The sequence below is a fragment of the Populus trichocarpa genome, chromosome 19, assembly GCF_000002775.5.
Source record: "Populus trichocarpa isolate Nisqually-1 chromosome 19, P.trichocarpa_v4.1, whole genome shotgun sequence".
Taxonomy (NCBI): domain Eukaryota; kingdom Viridiplantae; phylum Streptophyta; class Magnoliopsida; order Malpighiales; family Salicaceae; genus Populus; species Populus trichocarpa.
The window spans coordinates 1,460,804-1,480,702 of NC_037303.2; the positions used below are offsets into that span (position 1 = coordinate 1,460,804).

The 19,899-nt window shown below is 31.1% G+C and overlaps 1 protein-coding gene and 2 non-coding genes across 6 annotated transcripts; all 3 read right to left on the reverse strand.

Moving 5' to 3' along the window:
* Positions 1 to 5,923: 5,923 nt before the first annotated feature.
* Positions 5,924 to 6,038, reverse strand: LOC112325403 (U5 spliceosomal RNA). Its single transcript, XR_002979458.2, has one exon. It is a non-coding gene; the product is annotated as a U5 spliceosomal RNA (small nuclear RNA).
* A 922-nt stretch (positions 6,039 to 6,960) lies between these two features.
* On the reverse strand, positions 6,961 to 14,328 carry LOC18108099 (actin-7). Of its 4 annotated transcripts, XR_002979335.2 has the most exons (7): positions 14,127 to 14,295; positions 13,388 to 13,459; positions 12,893 to 13,286; positions 12,191 to 12,804; positions 12,000 to 12,086; positions 8,805 to 9,221; positions 6,961 to 7,601 (listed from the first exon to the last, which is right to left on the reverse strand). XR_002979335.2 is itself a non-coding variant. In XM_024591322.2 (6 exons), the coding sequence occupies exons 2-5, from the start codon at positions 13,445 to 13,447 to the stop codon at positions 12,021 to 12,023; spliced, it is 1,134 nt and encodes a 377-aa protein (XP_024447090.1). In that variant the 5' UTR covers positions 13,448 to 13,459; positions 14,127 to 14,295; the 3' UTR covers positions 6,961 to 7,601; positions 12,000 to 12,020. The 4 variants fall into 4 exon arrangements, 3 of the variants coding, with proteins under 3 accessions (XP_024447090.1, XP_024447089.1, XP_052305557.1); XM_024591322.2 differs by lacking the exon at positions 8,805 to 9,221; XM_024591321.2 differs by lacking the exons at positions 6,961 to 7,601; positions 8,805 to 9,221 and adding an exon at positions 11,574 to 11,825.
* On the reverse strand, positions 8,428 to 8,542 carry LOC112325402 (U5 spliceosomal RNA). The gene has a single exon (XR_002979457.2). It is a non-coding gene; the product is annotated as a U5 spliceosomal RNA (small nuclear RNA).
* Positions 14,329 to 19,899: the final 5,571 nt, after the last annotated feature.

Below are 19,899 nucleotides of genomic sequence, written 5' to 3' on the forward strand. Positions count from 1 at the left end.
GAGGAGGAATCCATGCATTTGGATAGATATAAAAAAAAATTGATGTTTAAGTTGTAATTATTAATATTTATAATACTAAAAGAAAGATAAATATAAAAAAAAGAAATCACACTTGATTTTAAGAATTTATTTCTTATATTTCTCACTCTTAATCCAAAATCTTGAGAGATTTTGTATATCAATATTGACATATTAAGAAAGATAAAGAAATTAAGCATAAGATTGTCTTCATATTTATCTAATCTTCTCATCTCAATAGCATAATTTAGTGTTTGTTTTTATATTACAACCTGTTTTTAAATTAATTTTTATTTAGAAAAAATATTAAATTAATATTTTTAGATATTTTTTTGATGATTTTAATGTGTTGAAATTAAAATTCTAAAAAATATTATTTAAATATATTTTAAATTAAAAAATACTTTTAAAAACTACTCCCAATATAATCTAAAAATCATGTATTATATATATATATATATAAGGGAATGGAAAATGGAATCACATAGAGAGGTTGGAAATATTAAAATAAAATGAATGCTTGTGGGTGTAGACGAGGCTCCATGTCACGATGCCAAGTTTTCGAGATAAGCTGCATGTCACAATGATCCAGAGATCATTAAACAATTAGATTTGACAGCTTTGCAATTAGGACCTTACTTTTACACCAAGGAATATGAGTGGAATACAATACAATAGAATTTGCTCATCCTAATCATGCAAAGCTGGTGAGAAAAATTAGTTTTTTTAATTATACATATATAAAAAAAGTGCTAGAATGGATTACTCAAAGTGTCTTTTTCATAATACTTGCAGGCTGATTTTACAAAAACATTTTTTTTTAATTAAAAACATATTAAAATATTTTTTTTAATTTTTAACATACTAGCATATCAAAACCATTAAAAAGTACGTTAAAAAATATTAATTTAATATTTTTAAAGAGAAAAACAATTTAAAAAACAAATCGAAACACAAGAAAAACCAACTCGGATAATCCTGCCTTCTCATAGATGCCAAGCAAGCAACTACATGAAACAACTCGCAAAAGTCCAATTTTTCAACCATAGATTAAGGTGGTGAAATTGTGTTCTTAAACCACCTATGTATGTAGATAAATGGGACCTTAGTGAGCGTGACAATCCAATTTCAGAGACCTTTTGTCCTCTACTTTGCTTCAAAATATCTTGAATGGATGCTTGCCGGAGATCTCGTAGTGTCAAAATTGAAGTAAAATGGAAGTTATTATCATGGCGCCATGCATGAATGTTTTAATTCTACAAGTAACTCTCTATTCTTGATGAAGACGTCGTGTTAATTTCTAGCATTTGATTGTGGTTTAAAATACATAATTACTTTCTTCTTGCGTGAGGGACTTCACTTTGTCAATAATTTCAACTAGCACCTATGTATGTGATTGTTACGAGGTAAAGGGGAACTTCTAGTATGTTTTTTTTTTTTTAATTATTATTATTATTATTTAGTGTATTGATCAAAAAATAATTATTTAAAAAATAACATCTAGAAAGTTGAATGACCGTTTATATAAAAATAAAATATTTACGTTATGTTATTATTAAATTTAAAGAAGAAACTAAAGCAAGTGGGAGAATTATTGTGAATCCTCTTTCGTCAATTCGTGGATTTTATTGTATGATACTGTGGGTTAATAATTATTTTTAAAGTATTTTTTTATTTAAAAATATATTAAAATAATATATTTTTTAATTTTTTTATATTAACACATCAAAATAATTTAAAAACACAAAAAAAATTAATTAAATTTTTTTTAATAAAAATACTTTTCAATCACATAAAGTAAATGTTTTGCCTTGCCCTATTAGATGTTGTGTTGGCTTGGTGGCAACTTGGTTTCTTTGACTTTGACGATTTCATCTTAAATGCTTAATGAGGTGCTGGCTTAACCTAAAAGAGTATAGAAGATTTACTCATTTTCCCCTTGTTTTTTAGTGTGTCCTAGAATATGATAATTTTTTTAAAAAATGTTTTTTTAAAATATATTTAACTTATAAAAATAAATTGATGTTATTTTTAGTGTTGTTTTATAGTTTTAATGTATTGATATTAAAAATAATAAAAAATATTTTTAATAAATATTTTAATAAATTTTTAAGTAAAAAAATATTTTTAAAATGAACTCTACATCACAATAACATATACTCACTTAATCTAACACTCCCCTTTTATTTTTTCCTTTCGCCTCACATTTAAGACCAATAAATACATGAAAAATCTTATGATATTCAAACTGTAACTAGTAATATCCTATAAGTTACTTGATAAGATTTACTTTGAAAACAAAGACAGACACGAGTGAGAGAAAGAAAATAAGATTCATGACTTATCAAAAATGATAATAATATCTAAGTTATTTACTATAAAATGAATTTAATTAAGTAATTAATAGGATGTTAGTAGCTTCACTTTGAGCACCATAAGATTTCTCATGCTAATCTTTTCAACTTCTAAATTTTAATATACTTTATATTAGGATTTATTAATACCCATAATTTCTCAACACTTACCAAAAAATTTAATCTTTCATCCATTGATAGTACTTTCTTTAAAAATTTAGAATATTGGTATTGATGTAATTATGATGTGTTTATATCATTATATTTAAATAAAATAGTAAGAAAATATTAAATTTAAATCCAAAGTCAAATTATACTATCCTTGAAAATCTTATCTCTTAACATTTTTTTTCTTAAATGTATTTCGATGTGTATATCAAACTTTTTTTTTATTATTATTATTAGAGAATTTTATGGATCGATAATAAATCAAAACGAATTTCCAAGTTCTTGGGCTATTTTCTCTAGACGTTTTATTTATTTCAGTGGAAATTCCACAAACAATTTTGGAATTTTGAAGAGAATGGTGACCTTATAGGACAAAGTAGTTGTTATGAAGTTCATCCAAGAGTCACTTTCCATGGCAGCAAGAAGGGAGCTAGCTGCCTATTTCGCAAAGGAAAGAAATCCAGCTTACCTAAATCATACATGGGGTCAAGTTGAAATTTCTACCATGGAAAGTGAAAAGCAAAGCTATCATCAACCACATGGAATGGAGGATGGAGGGTGAGAAGTAAGCATATGAATGTGAAAGCTTCGAGGCTAAAAAAAGAAAGGATTAAACTCAATGTATGTAATTATGTATAGTATCTTCTTCTTTTTTTGAAATTGTATTCAAGTATTTGACTTGGAAAATCATCAAATTAATTATTTTTTGTGATTTTAATAATTTTGATGTATTAATATTAAAAAAATTATTTTAATATATTTTTAAATGAATAATACTACAAACTTTTCACTATAAATAAAAGCACACACTTACGAACTCTAATGATTGAGGAATTGCTTCAAAGGAAAAGGTTAAGCCATTATAAGGCTTGTGCAGAAATTGGTTGGTAATCCTCAATTTTTTTTAATCAAAGTTTCAATAAGGGATAATTAAAAAAAAAAAGTCTCGAATAGTTTGTTGATTCTTTTACTTTATCTTTATTTATTTTTTTAAATTACACTTTGCATATTAAATCAATTTAAATTTTTAAATCAGATAAAATAATCAAATTACCGTTAAATATATAAAGCACAACTTCTACGAGCCCCAATTTAAGAATGGAGCTTGAAAAAGAAAATGAAAATTCAGAGAAGAGATACCCTCCTTTACCTTTGGAAAAACTAAACGCCCTCAAGAGCCCAAAAGATTCAAATGATCACAAACCCCACCGCCATCGTTGTAAAATTATCGCTCAAAAACAGAAATTATCACACTTCCAAACTGTAAAATTAGTTCTCGGGAGCCATAAATGGAGAAATGACTCACATGAACCCCACCAAAGAATTCAAATGACTCGCATGAACCCCACCAAAATTAATTGTTTTGCAATCATTTTGTCAAGAAATTGATTAAATTCTGGGGCCAAACCACTCATCTTCTTTGCCAAGCCTTGCAAATCGAATCTAGCCAAGGCAGGAGAGGGCGCCCCCAATAACTTTGTCATGTACAAAAATAATGGCTTCAATTATTTCCTGTGGGCTTGATAGAGATTGAAAAGAAAAGGAAGAAGAAAAGAAGAAGTTAGCTACGATAGTGGTTAGAGTTTTTTGAGGTCAATGACAAAGCTATGATATTAGAATTAAAAGGGATTTTTTAGTTATTAAATCAAATATAATAACAATTATGTGTTGATTTTTTCTTGCTTCGCTGACTTGAGAATATAAACTATAATATAATTTCTAAAAAAATAGAAGCAAAGTAAAAACAAACAAGTAAACTATATGATATTTTTTTTTTTTTGTAATCATCTGTTTTAATAATTTTAATAGCATTCCTTAAATATGTTTCCCTGTCATCCTAATTATTTTAAAAATATATAATTTCACTTCAAAACTTTATAACTAAATATGTTTTCATATCCCAAACAAACCTGTTTTATAATTTGTTATGCACATTGTTTCACTAACTATATGATATATTTGTTTTGCTGCCCGGGAAACAATGACAGTGGAGGTAAAGAGTACATGTCACAGTTTTTTTTATATATTTTTTTATTATTATTAATATTGATATCCGAGTTAGCTTGTTCAGACCTCAACTAATTACACGAGCTCTGAAATTAATAATTATGTAAATCTCCAGTGACCATAAGATTTATAAAACTTGAATTAATATATTTTTAGAAAGCAAATTTAAAACCTAACCATTTAAACTATACACCTCATATTAATATCCTTCATATTTTGAGAAGACAGGTATTTTCTTCAAAACTATCTCAGTTTGTATGTGTATTTTTATGATAAGACACTAACCAAACAAAACCTAGAAAAACATGTTCTAGAAAAACTACTATCTTCTGCTCAACGTCTTGAATCTGGATGGTTGGCTCGAGATCACATATCCTTCTCGGCATTCGAATTCACTATTATGAATTTGCTTAGAAGAACATTCTTGTTTTAACTTTGTAGCTATGTGGTGGTGAAGAAAGCATTTGATCCTTGATTTGGTGAACACAGATCAACACTATTATGAATTTATTAAGATATGTTGATGACAACACGAGGATAAGGAGAGATGGCAGTGGCAATATCTTCGTACCAGAGAGAGATCCCGAGAATTTGAAGCTTATAGAGATCAAGAGTTGTTGCTATGAGAGCAAGTTCATTGTTTTAGTGATACAATCTTCCAGAATTGTGCTGATTTCTTCGTTGATTTCAGTTGGAAATTGACTCATTGCAAGCCACATGTAATATATATCCCATTTTGGAAAAACCAAATTCATCACTGTTAGGTTTTTACAAGCAAGCAAGAGAATGTCTCTGCAACTATTGAAAAGGAAAAATCAGCCCAGCCTGCATTGCACAAGGCAGCAAGAATTGCCTAATTGCTGATATATGCATCTTCTTTACAAAAATGAAATAATCAAAGTGAAAGATCATCGATTTTTTAAGGGTTTATGAGGAAAAAAACTCTAAAACTTGTATACCCACACAATTCTCGATTACTTCTTGATCACAGAAAGTGATCCTAAAAATAATATTTGTATCTGTCAAATGCTAGAATGAACATTACATGCAATTGGTCTTCGATAGATCAGCAAAATAAATGAAAATGCACCATGATTTAGTCATAATCAGTAAATTCCAATCCAAGATGACAACATTATAAATGAACAACAATGATAATTTGAGAAAAAAATGAACCCACATATCACAAATAGAACCCTTAAAGTGTATATGAAACAAACTTACCAATCAAACTAACATCAAATCTTAACTTATCTTAAACTAAAATCAAACTTTAACCTTACATCAATTGAAAACATAGCTTTTGGATTCTAGAAATTAAACTAAAATGTAGTATATTTACTGTAGACAAAATTTAGAACTTGAATTGTTGGGGGTCGACACAAAGGAGAACCCCTCCAAAAATAGAGGTATGCCGCTATCAGTGGAGAGCACACGGTATTCTTTAGTAAAAGGCGAAAGAATAGTTCGCTCTGTGCTCACCACACGGCTCCATGGTTTTAGGAATGAGCGATATGTTTTGTTATATAGAGATGAGGGCTAGCTGTTGTGTGTTCCTTTTGTCGATGTGGGACTTGTCCTTTTCTTTCAAAATATTATGTAACTCCTCAACTACGTTTTCTTATATCATTAATCATAGATCACCTTTTATATCTCATCTTAACTGGTGGGATTTTAAATTTATTTCCTATAAATTTTCAATTCAAGTCTTATAAATTTCAAAATAATTAGAGATTTATATGGTTATTAACTTTAAAGGCTTCTAAAATTAGTTGAGATACATACAAGCTGACTCGAACACCTACATTAATTAAAAAAAATTACATTCGAAGAATTAAAACATATTTTTGAATGATTGCTGAAAGATACCAACTGGGTAAGTATACTTCGTTTATAATTATATAACCTGATCTGACCTGACAGTTTTACTTTTATCTTATGACTTGCTGACCGACCTTGTGTAAGGTCAGTGGAAAGAATTAGGGAGAAAATATATAAAGGTAAGTACAACCTTGTAATTAAAGTTGAAGAAAACAACCTTTGAACCTGTTTGTGACACTCCAAAAATTTAGGATGAAGAGATTCCTTCTTGCTTTTTGTGACACTCCAAAATACAAGAACAAAAGTTTTCTTTCTAATTTTTTTTTTTTTTGGCTATGTTCGATGCTATTAGAAGGGCCATAATCTAAAGCCTAGAACAAGTATGTACAACTTCTCATGGTGCTCAGTTCTTACTTCTTACGACTTGGGGAAAACAGTGCTAGAATTTAATATCAACTAGAATTTAGGTTTATAGGAATTTAGAGTTTGCAAGAGTTCTAAGATTGTTAGAATTATGCAATACTTGGCCAATATCTGTTGTATTTTTATTATGTAGGAGTTAGCTAGTTGATTAGTTTTCATCTTAGTTAGATATAGTCACCTTAAACATTCAAAATTATATTCAAGAAAGTATAAGAAAATAATAAAGAGAAAGTATTAGCTGCTGTGTTTTTCTTAGAGCAAAACCAACGTATCAGAGCCTATAGGTTGGAAAGAAGGACCAATAGGTTGGGAAGAAGAAAAGGCGCATGTGAAGCAGCAGTGTCTTTAGCAAATTAGTCTTCCAAAACGATGACGATAACAAGATTTATTTTTCAGAAGCTTGGAGCACAAGACGTAACAGCATTCTACGTTGTGAAGAAAACGAACCAGCAACGATTTGGTCTTTGGAAGAAGAAAATCAGCAGCTTGTAACAGACTCGAGGCAGCAGCAAGTCTCCTAGAACATGACAGTAGCAACGTTGCAGTTGTAGGAAATTACAGTTGCAGAATCACGTGGGCTGCAGACTCATAGCAATAGAGTCTCCACTGAAGTAGTAGAAAAATCAGTTGCAGCAGTCATTGATTCCAGCTTCAGTTCCAGCAGAAATAAACAAACAAATTAAGCAGTAGCTTTTCACGTGACAGAAAGTCTCCAGCAGTCGCAGCTTGGAGCGCCAGCAGCAGCAGCAATAGACAAAAAGTTCAGCAGCAGTTGATTGCAGAAGCAACAAGTCAGTAGAACACACAGTCCTGCAGCAGTAGCATCAAAATTTTTGTTTTTCAAGTAGCCAAAACAACAGTAGCATAGGCAGCAGCAGACATGGGAAATCTTCAAATTGTTATCGGGATCAAAAAGCTTAACAATCAGAATTACACTACGCGGTCAACATGCATGATGTCTTACATGCTAAGCCAAGATCTGTGAGAATTGTGGTCAACTGTAGTGAAAACACACAACCAATCGAAGATACTAATGGAGTCTTGCGCAAGTGGAAGATTAAAGTTAGTAAGGCAATGAAGATATACTAGAACATATTTGGGATGCTACAAAGCCAAAAGAAGCATGAGACACCCTTACTAGTCTTTTATCAAAGAAGAATGATGTCAGATTGCAACTTCTCAACAAGTTGTCGATGACACAATAAAACATGACGATTTCTCAGTACTTTAATAAGATGAAATCAACTTATCGTGAGATTTTTAAATTATAACATGAAACTGCTATTAGAAAAACAAGATGAAGAGCTTACTGATTTTAATAAACCTGAAGTGTTCGGGGCATCTATCACAAGGTTCTGTATGTAATGAAATTATCTCACCAGGTTATATAGAAGAAAATAGCAATGAATCTGATCCAAATAAAAAATTCAAAAAAATTGTATGCAAAGCTCGAACATGGATGTTGTAGTTCACCTTTTACCGGGATTGATATCCGAGGAAGGTTTTCAAGTGAGCTATCCTCCTACTAGGAGCATTTTAGGTTAAAGTTTTGAAGCTTTAATTATATTTTTTTGGATTCATAAAATTAAACTTAAATCTACTAGAAGCAAAAATTTGGAGCTTGAATTGTTGGGGGTCGACACAAAGGAGAACCCCTCCAAAAATAGAGGTATGCCGCTATCAATGGAGAGCACACGGTATTCTTTAGTAAAAGGCGAAAGAATAGTTCGCTCTGTGCTCACCACACGGCTCCATGGTTTCTGGAATTAGCGATATGTTTCATTGTATAGAGATGAGGGCTAGCTGTTGTATGTTCCTTTTGGTCGATGTGGGACAGTCTTGATTTTACTTAAAAAAACATTTTTTAAAAAAATATATTAAAACAACTTCTTTTTAGATATATCATGCTGCTTTAAAAAAAAAAAAAAAAGGGAGTTTTAGATTATTTCAATTTATTTCTATATCATTTTTTCTGCACTACTCATTCTATACTGTGTTGCTACTACTTGTTACCTTATCTATAGGATTGTGCTAATGGATCTGAAGTTCCCTCCAAAACCATTTGTCTCTTCTGCTGCAAAGGACCTTACTACTCAGGGAGCCTAGCGTGCTTGCGATCTGCACTCATGTTCTCTTGTTTTTTTTTCTCTTTTTGATCAATAGATGCTTGCCAGGGATTCTGTAGAGAGATCACCGCTGCATAAGCTACCTGAGCATCCCTGGATTGTTCAAAATGTTGATCCCTCAGGGCATCTTTAGGGTTTGATTTGTCTTTATAAGATGCTTTGCTGCTTCAAGGGAATTGATGGTGTAAGATTTTGGAGAAGAACGCGAAGAACCTTCTGGCAAGTTCTATGAATTTATGAAGAACCGGATCACACACTTTATAAGAGTTCAATATTGCCCATGCTGTATCCAAGCTCTGTAGAACTAAGAAATAAAATTGGTTTATTGAATTTATTTCAATTCAATTTTATGTTGATATAGAGCCCGTGTTCTTTTCTTTTACGATATTCTATTTCCATTTCTAAATTATACACTTTCTGCAACACCATGCCTGTTTCTTTTCCATTTTCAAACATCATGAAACAAAGACCTTGAGATTGTGATCAATTCAAATATATGCCTGGTAAAAGTATTATTAATGCTAAATATAAATTATCAGGATATTTTTGTACATTTATTTACAAACTGATGTAATTAAATGAGAAAACTGAAGTGATTGTTTTTACTATTTTTATGGATAATAACTTACAAATTTATTATTTATTTTTGTAGAAAAATAGTATTTGATACACATTGAATAGTCAAATAAACATAAACTTTTAGTTCCATATAAACATGAAATTTATCACTTGTCAAATTTTCAATGAGGAGGACATCCAAGAAGTGAAGAAGCATTCACGCATGCACACTTATCAATATATAATGTGATTAAATGAATTTTTAGATGGTGGAAAAAGAGATGGAAAATTTTACAAAACATATCCGTTTAATCTTATAAAACACAAGTTCAAATTGTTGTTGCATCAATAACACTATACAACTACTATATTAAAAAAAAAAGTCTCAAAATGATCACGTATATTTAGAATTTGATCTTTATTTAAATTTTGTATCCAATAATTTTAATCAATGTTATGACATGTTCACAAAGTGTAAATCATAAACCATAAACCACCTCAAATAGATGACGTTATAATTAAACTAATTTATATTTCAGGATATTTATAAATAATAATATTTTTACTCGGATCAACTTCACATTGATACATTTATTGTTAGTTTCTGTTTTTTGGTTAAAGTAGGACATTAATGATGTTTTGCTATATTTATTACATATAAATAATCATATATTTCTTGTATAACTTCGAGTTATGAAATAACTACAGGTTCATTTTAGTTATTTTATTATCAACTGTTTTAATACAACTAGTAGCAACAAAAAAATGCTTCTTTTTTTAATTTATTTTTTTCAAACCACAATATCAAACACAATCTCAAACGTAATAACTTTGTCTTGGTTCATGCTAATTGATTTCAATGGAAGAAACATGTGTTTCATTATTTCTTATTGATTTCAATAGAAAAGCGAAGGCAGAGAGCATTAGTCTAATATTGAAGTCTTTGAAAAGCAAAGGCAGAGAGCCCATTCCATAGACGGAATTATAATTAATTCTACTAAAACAAATGCTCTTGGCTAGAATGCTAAGAATAAATTATTTCTCTCCTTGGTATGCTTTCCCAAATATTTTATTTGCCACCAAAGTGACGTAGACTAATGAAGTCACGTAAAAAAGTGGATCAATTCAAACCTAACATTCCAGTAGTGGTACTATTTTGTCATTTTCAGTTCCTTTTTTCTCTCGATTTGACCAGTCAACTAAAAATAAAAATAGCTATCACAGTCATCCAAATGGAATCACTTCGACCAAGCTGATCTCAAGTCAAACACCACAGTATCCAACTACTAGTCCTACCAAACATAGCTGTCAGCCCCCAGTCCACTCCAGGACTGACCCTAAAAAAACTGCGGTTATTAGAACACTTTCGGTCAACCCCGCCTAGCCAATTTTAGTGTCTAGTAATGTACTTGAAAAACAAAGATGAAATTTAAAATACAAATGTATTTTTTTATTTTTTATACCATCGAATCGAATTGAACTGCGGCAGGATACTAAAAGAACCTGTCTAATTCCAATTGTTTAAATCTGTTTTGTAATATGATGCAGCGTTAGTTAAAACCACAAATTAGAAGACATTTTTAAAACCTCGATTAAAAAAACATTTATAGCTTTTGCAAAAACTAACACAACACCATAACTCAATTTAGAGAGAGCTTGTTATTGCTTTGACGCTTTAAAAAAAAATGTGTTTTTATTAATGTGCTTCTGAAATTCAGATGTTAAAAATATAGTTAAATAAATATTATTTTAATATATTTCTAATCAAATTCACTTTAAAAAACAAAAACACAAAAACAAACAATACCTAACCCGCCAATCAAAAGAGGTTGAGAGGCAACAGAAACTGATGACAAATTATGGATTGGATGCACCCAATCATAAATGGCACTAAGTATCTGCCTTTATAGACAGAAGGGCTTTGTACGGGAATAATTATTACTAAGCAACATTAAAATTAGATACTTCTACTAATTATGTCCTGACAGGCAAGCCGTGTAAAACAAACCAACAAAGATATTCTAGAAAGGACTGAGAGATCCGTTCGAAGTTCAAACGGAGAATTAAGTACGATTTCAATATGGTTTATGAAAGCAAATTGACACTAACACAAAATTTCTCATACAATAACTATTAACATTAATGTTCCCAAGGAAAAAAACACCTTCAAATGTTGAGATGGAAAAAAAAATAAAAATAAAAAAGCATCATCACAACCACTCTCCGTCTACAAGCATCCTACTAAAAAGACGCAAGGTTGAACCACAGATGATGTGGAAGAAAGCAAAGAGCTTGACTACCAAAGTGTCTGACCACCACATCGAGAGGGAGGACCATTACAGTTGCGCATCTTAAAAAGCAGCAATAACAACATCGAATCACAAGCCTATTCGATACATTGAATATCAGAATGTTCCCTCCTTCAATGACCCCCACCTCAACAAATTCTCCATATCAACTAGGACTTTGAGTTCATGACACCTTGACACGAAAAAAGCCAACTAAATAGAAAGAAAGAACTCACCATCACCGCACTGTTCGGAACTTAGAAGCACTTCCTGTGGACGATGGATGGGCCAGACTCGTCGTACTCACCCTTGGAAATCCACATCTGACACAACACAAGCCATGCACGTCAGTCTCTTTCAAACACACAACCACACACTCAAGATATAAAGCAAAAGATAAAACGTTATTGAAATGAAAAATCTTCACCTGCTGGAAGGTGCTGAGAGATGCAAGGATTGACCCTCCAATCCAGACACTGTATTTTCTCTCTGGTGGTGCAACAACCTTAATCTTCATGCTGCTTGGGGCAAGGGCAGTGATTTCCTTGCTCATACGGTCAGCAATACCAGGGAACATAGTGGAACCACCACTGAGCACAATATTACCATATAGATCCTTTCTGATATCCACATCACACTTCATGATAGAATTGTAAGTAGTCTCGTGGATACCAGCAGCTTCCATTCCGATGAGAGATGGCTGGAAGAGGACTTCTGGGCAACGGAATCTCTCAGCTCCAATGGTGATGACCTGACCATCAGGTAGCTCATAGTTCTTCTCAACAGAGGAGCTACTCTTGGCAGTCTCAAGCTCCTGCTCATAGTCAAGGGCAACATATGCAAGTTTCTCCTTCATGTCACGGACAATTTCCCGTTCAGCAGTGGTGGTGAACATGTAACCTCTCTCGGTGAGGATCTTCATCAAAGCATCAGTGAGATCACGACCAGCAAGATCCAAACGAAGGATGGCATGTGGAAGGGCATACCCTTCATAGATGGGCACAGTGTGAGACACACCATCACCAGAATCCAGCACAATACCTGTTCACATGAGTAGCCACTCAATACCAAAATCATTTACCCAACCAAAGCAAATACAAAACAGATTTCAATAGAAATAGATACGAACCAGTTGTACGACCACTGGCATACAGGGAAAGGACAGCCTGGATAGCAACATACATTGCAGGCACATTGAAGGTCTCAAACATGATTTGAGTCATCTTCTCTCTGTTAGCCTTAGGGTTAAGAGGAGCCTCTGTAAGGAGGACTGGGTGCTCCTCAGGAGCAACACGAAGCTCATTGTAGAAAGTGTGATGCCAAATCTTCTCCATATCATCCCAGTTGCTAACAATACCATGCTCAATAGGGTATTTCAAGGTCAAGATACCTCTCTTAGATTGTGCTTCGTCACCAACATAAGCATCCTTCTGCCCCATTCCAACCATGACACCAGTGTGTCTTGGTCTACCCACAATACTTGGAAACACTGCCCTGGGAGCATCATCCCCAGCAAACCCAGCCTGCAAACATTACAACACAATATAACTTATTAAATCCAAACAAATTAAGAGTAATAAAATGCAAAACCGAATTTTCACAACTAGTAAAGTAACTAACCCACCTTCACCATTCCAGTTCCATTGTCGCAGACAAGGGGCTGAATATCCTCAGAATCGGCCATTTTCTACAAGTTCTGTGCAAAAAGTCAATAAATGAGTAAAAGAAACAAACTTCACACCAGAAAAATACATTCTACATAATTTACAAATACATCTACATATCTATGAAGCATATAATCAAATACAACATATCTAGTTCCTCCACTATTTAAAAATCAAAATAGACTAGCCAATTAACTATTCCAAATCATTAACCATCCAAAGCTTAATCCAATCAGCATGATTATCTTTCGTTATCATTCCTACTATAATAGAATCCAAATATCCATCGAAAATCATCTATTTTAAGCTTAAAACACAGAAATGCAACCTAAATCTCAATCAATTACCACATCATTTCCAATTTACCAATGTCTTCTAATTCACACTGGCAGATTATAATCTAACAATGACCAAACGAAGTAGGTCAAAATCAAACAGATCTAATAACTTGTCACAAAAACATACAGATCTGGATTCAACACAATCAGATCAAGCTCTCAAATCAAACGATCCAAATCAAACCACCAAATACCTCTAGATCTAACCTTCGACAGCACAAAAATCATAGATCGGAAACAAAAAAACGTTAAAACTTACCGATTCCAAACCAAAAACAACAAAAAGACGGCGTTTAACCAAAACACGATCTACAAAGCTCAAACCAAGACGAAGAGATAGAGAAAGGGATCCTTTACTTACCTTAATCGGAGAAGTATAAGAGAGAATAATCAGAGAACGAACCAAGCCAAATCTAGCTATAGACGTGGCCTGGCCTAAATTGCTTGTTTGTATTGCGGTTGCTGGTGCGAGAGAGAAAGAGAGAGAGAGTAAGGGTTAGCTGAGGAAAGGAGACGACGATTTTATATATAGTGAGAGACAGATAGAAAGGAAGGGATTTTTGAAATGCAAATGAAATTAAGACTAAATTTTTAGGCAGGGGAATCATTTCCACCACGAGAAAAGATAGGGTGACCTGGCTGGCTGACAGCCTTTTTTTATTTTATTTTATTTATGACTTCACTTGTGTTCCCTACATGTTCTGGCCTTGAGGGCTATGGACTCTTTCGGCTTTTGCTGACTTGGTTTTTGACTTTTTTTTCCTTATAATTTCAGCCGTCGGATCTTTATTTGGACGGCTTTGGCGGCTGGGATGGTTGGTTTGTTTTGAATGGTCGGGTCGGGTATGATGGGACCGTTATTTGAGATATAAGTTGTGTTTGTTTACGCACTGCGTGTTTTTATAAATTTTAATTTTTTTAAAATTAAATTTTTATATATTTAGATAATTTGGATATACTAATATTAAAAATAAATTTTAAAAAATAAAAAAATATTATTATTTTAATATATTTTTAAATAAAAAATATTTTAAAAAGCAACTAGTATCACAACACAAACATAATAAACATTTTGTAAACCATTTCTTTTATCTTTTAACCTGTTTGGTTGTACATTGATTTTTCATGGTTTTATATATAGTTGTTAAACTTGTCTTGATTTAATAGATTAATCTAAAAAATTATGATTAAAATGGATTTTAAATTAAAATGGTTTTGACATTAATTTAGATAATTAAATTTAATATCAACTTAATCAAGTCAAAACTAATAGTTAAAAAATATAAAAATAATAAACATGAGTTAACATAACTATCCTGTAAATATCAAAACCTCCTACCAAGTTTAGTAATTATAATTCTATAGAGTTAAAAAAAAAAAAGCATAAGAAATTGTCTATAAAAACATGCATTTCATGATTTTTGTTCCAATTACATTATCAATCATTTTGTAAATAAATTTATATTTATTTATAGGGTTTTATATTCTATTTTAGTGTGCAATAACTTGATATAGATTATTTACCTAAAGAAATTGGTTTTAAGGCATCCTCTTATTAAAAAAAATATGCAAAATATTTATGAACCAACATCTATTAATAGACATGTAAGATTTGTTTCTTTATAAAATTTTATTTGTTTTTATTAAATCAAGTATTCTTCCCACTTTCCTAAATCGGTCCAATTTTTACATCTTTTCAATAAATAAAAATAAATGTTGCCAAGTTGAACGGTTTTATGACTTATAATTCTTTAAATATAAATATATTTTACAAGCCACCACCAACTAAATCTAAATATAATTTATTATAAATATACGTTTCAATAACTCTTTGCAGCCCTTAATAGTACAAATCATCATTAGCAGCCCTAATAAACGGCAATAAAGTAGCCACTTCAAGCTTAGAAAAAAAAAATCGAGTCAATTTCAACTCAAATAAAGTTGATGGTATTTTTTTACAAAATTCTGAATTTTCATATTAAAATATATAACTGATCTAATATATCATAACATAAAATGTTAAAACTAGGAATTCAGACCGGTTTGGCTTCGGTTTTTGATTTGGCTCGATTTTTCAGTTTGGCTTAGTTTTTTTCCGGTTTGGGTTTGGTTCGGTTTTTTTGATTTCATGCTTATAAAACCGAACCGAACAAGTTGGTTTTTTCAAAATTTTAATCAGTTTAATCGGGTTTTTTTCACTGTTCGGTTTTTTTTGTTATTTTTTTTCCGGTTTTCTCGGTTTAATCGATTTTTTAGTTTTTTTGCTCACCCCTAGTTAAAACATAAAATGATAGTATTTTGTCAAAAATTCTAATATTTATATGATAAAAAAATAATATTCACTTTAAATGCTGTAAGAAATTACTTATAATCTCTTTAAAGCAATTATTTTTAAGAGAATATAAGAGAGAAACTCGAAAAAAAGAAGAAGCTTCATGTCTATTTTTCTGTCAATTATATTTTCATTAAACTTATATTTTAGAATATAAAAAACCCTATAAATTTATTTAATTTATATTATAGGAGAAAATCATATTTCATATTCTTGATCTTATTATAAAATATACATGTTCTTATTCAGTTATTTGGTGAATTATTCTTTCACTTGATTAGACTAGAAACTTTCCTTCTTGAGAAAAAATATGATAATTATAGAAACTTTGAAATGGAGGAGCAGAGTAATTGCATTCAGAGAAAAACTCAAAATTATATTCCAGTTATATAGGTAATATAAACTTCACCATTAAACAATTTCTTATATCAATCTTAATTGTAAGATTATTAATGGTCTCTGTTAATTTATCTTGAAAAAATAAAATAATTTGAATGTAAAACTAAATCAACTTTTTCTTTTTTCTTTTTTATTAATGTGGATGTCCGGGTCAGTTTGTGCACCCCTCAACTAATCCTACGGGTCCTGAAGTTAACGACCAAATAAGTCTCTAGTGGTCATCATATTAGCAACCACAGAGCTCGAACTTAAAACTACAGAGAGAGCAAATCTCTTAATCTCAAACTCTTACCATTGGACCACCTACTAGATGATTAAAAACTACATCATCTAACCATCTAGGTGGTGGTCCAGTGGTAAGAACTTGGGATCAAGAGGTTTGCTCCCTCCGTGGTTTCAGGTTCGAGCCCTGTGGTTGCTCATATGATGGCCACTGAAGGCTTACATGGTCGTTAACTTCAGGGCCCGTGGGATTAGTCGAGGTGCACGTAAGCTGGCCCGGACACCCACGTTAAACTAAAAAAAAAAAAACTACATCATCTTAATATTGTGTGTGTGTAATTTTTGCCCTAACATTTATTATTAAGCAGGGACACGAGGAGTCGAGTCTGAAAAATGGCAAGCCTGGGGTCGGCTTGGGTAGGCTTGGCTTACAGGTTTTTTTTTGTCAAAAACTCGAGAATCTTTTATTTCTTTTTGGCATTTAATATTTTCTCTGATGTCATTATTGCAGACAGTGAAAAATCAAAATCAGAGGGAAAAAATGTGGCCCTTTCGGCCTTACTTGCCACTGTTGCTCTGAAGAAAAATTCATGCAACAGAAAATAGCTTGACATTTGGACAAAACCATTTCATGTGGTATTATTGTCTTGTTTACAATTTGTTGTCATGAAACATGTAACCTGTGCACTTCTTTTCTTTTATCTGACACTTTCAAGCGTTTGGTGCTAATTGTAGTTTTTGTTTTTTCCTCCAACTACATATAAAAAAAACTGTTTCATGAGTTAAATAGTATACCGGGCTTTATATATAATTGTATTTTAATTTTTAATTTTTTAATAATTAAAATAGAATTTTTTTTATTGAGATTTATTTTTTTATTTATTTTACATGTAAAAATATATTTTTATATTTTTTAAATTATAACAACAAAAACTACTATAATACCCAATATATACTTTGTTTATATGTAATTTTGAATCGATGTACATCTAACAAATGCCTCACTTGAGCATTTGGATAACAATTTAAACTTCTAGCAATGTTGTGAGAAATCGGACTTGGAAAAGAGTTTGTATTACCGGGTTAATTTATATGATTTTGAGTTAATTTGGATTAATTATTTTTATTAAAATAATATTGTTTTATTTTGTTTTTAGTTGTTGATCTGATTGGGTTTTGATTAGATTTGGTGTGTTCAACTAAGTTACTACAAACACAATTGGTTAATATTACTAGTTTAAATCATTCTTGAAAGCAATTACAAATCTTGATGGATAATAGTCATCTATCTATACGTACAATCGGATTATTAAAATAATTTTTTTTATTAATACACAAATTTATTTGTTTCAATTTAGAACTTTTTATAACTTTTAAGAATAAGTTTCAAAATTGTTAAATCGAAATCATAGAACTACCATGCATTATAATACAAGATAGCTATATGTGGCCAAAAATAAATAATAATAATAATAATAATAATTGTATTTCGTGGTCCCTAAAATTTAATATGTAACTGGTTACACCCTTATACTTTAATTTTGGGCACCAAACATTCAATGGGCAGTCACAGAGAGTCCCTCCAGACTACTCATGCTTGTTATTCGTGCTTACCACATCTACATATATATGTATATAAAAAAAATGAGGTATACGCAAGCTGATCCGAACATCCATATTAATCTAAAAAAAAAAAATCACATGCGTCCACAAATTGAAAGCTCGAGGGTTTGCACAGCTATATCTAAAGGTTTAAAATGATCAAAATCTAAGACTTTGAGGACAACAAGTGTAATTCACTCCCTTTGTTAGATGCATAGTTAAGAGATTCAACCTGACCCAAGGGCAAGGATTACATAATGGATCGGTTAACCGTGAGTCAATGACTTGACCTAAATTTATTGTTTTTTTTTTAAATAAAAAATCATAATGTTATCATTTTAAATAATAAAAAAAAGTTAACAAGGTCATTTTGGTCGTGGGTTGACCCGTCAAGCACCATGGTTTGATCGGGTCAATTATATGAACAGTTTAAAAAAACCAATCTAGGACACGATTTAGGTTAGTGGATCATCGGGTTAGCCAAGTTTATTGTTTTTTTTTAAATCAAAACATTATCATTTTTTTTTTTAAAAAGAGAGTTAATGAGGTCATTTTGATTGTGAATTAACCCATCAAGCACCATGATTTAATTAAGTCAATTATATAATCGGTCTAAAAACACCAATTTAGAACATGATTTAGGTTAGCAATCATCGGATTAACCAATTAAACTAGCCTAGGTTTCATAACCCTAATTAAGGTACTCGAGAACATGTAAGAAACGGGGGATAAAGTAGATGTAAATGGATCTTAAATATTTTCTGATCTGCCTCCAAACTTGCATGTGCTTACATGTGCAAATGCACAACTATTTCTTCCTAGACAAATTATCGATGAAGTTAGAGGGGGGATCCGAGCTGGGAATGGTCGGGGAGGCACATAAAATATTGGTGAATGTCAGGGGATATTGCTTGGGATTTCAGGATCTGCAAGAATATTAATCAAATCAAGGTGTTGATCAGTGCATGTTTGCACTGTCTAAATGTGACCTTTTTTGGCAGCCACATTTCCACACTAAGGAGGAAGAACTTTCGTGTACTCTTAGTGGCATGCCATTACAGGGAATCGTGAATATTTATTCCTTGTGATAAAGTTTCCTCACGTGCATAATGTCGACATTACAAATCCATTTCCATTTTCCTTGTTTTTTTTATTTTTTTATTTCAGTTTTACCGACGAAATATTTTATTAAAAACTCAAGTTCAAGCATTTTCGAGCCTTTCGTGTGTTTGATATTACACCACGAGTGTTTTTTTAATATTTTTTAATTAAAAATATATCAAAATAATATTGTTTTAAAATTTTTATACTAGCATGTTAAAATTATTAAAAAATACTTAAAAAAACATATTTTTTTTATACAAAAAACACCTGGAGAGTATTTGACAGTGTGGTTACAGTTGCTTTTCAAATAATTTTTTGTGCCGAAATGCATGCCAATGATGTTTTTTCATTTTTAAAAATTATTTTTGATATTAGCACATCAAAACGATTTAAAACATATTAAATTTTAGAAAAAAAAAATTTTAAATTTTTTGGGAACGCGGTTTGCACCGCGTTCCCAAACGTATTCTTAAAA

What these genes read in the sequence shown, in the direction of transcription:
- LOC18108099 (XM_024591322.2), bottom strand. Translation starts at nt 13,447, where the DNA reads ATGGCCGATTCTGAGGATATTCAGCCCCTTGTCTGCGACAATGGAACT. An exon ending in TGCCAGTGGTCGTACAACTG is followed by an intron (nt 12,805 to 12,892) that starts GTTCGTATCTAT and finishes TCATGTGAACAG; the next exon opens with GTATTGTGCTGGATTCTGGT. An exon ending in CTCTCAGCACCTTCCAGCAG is followed by an intron (nt 12,087 to 12,190) that starts GTGAAGATTTTT and finishes GTGTTGTGTCAG; the next exon opens with ATGTGGATTTCCAAGGGTGA.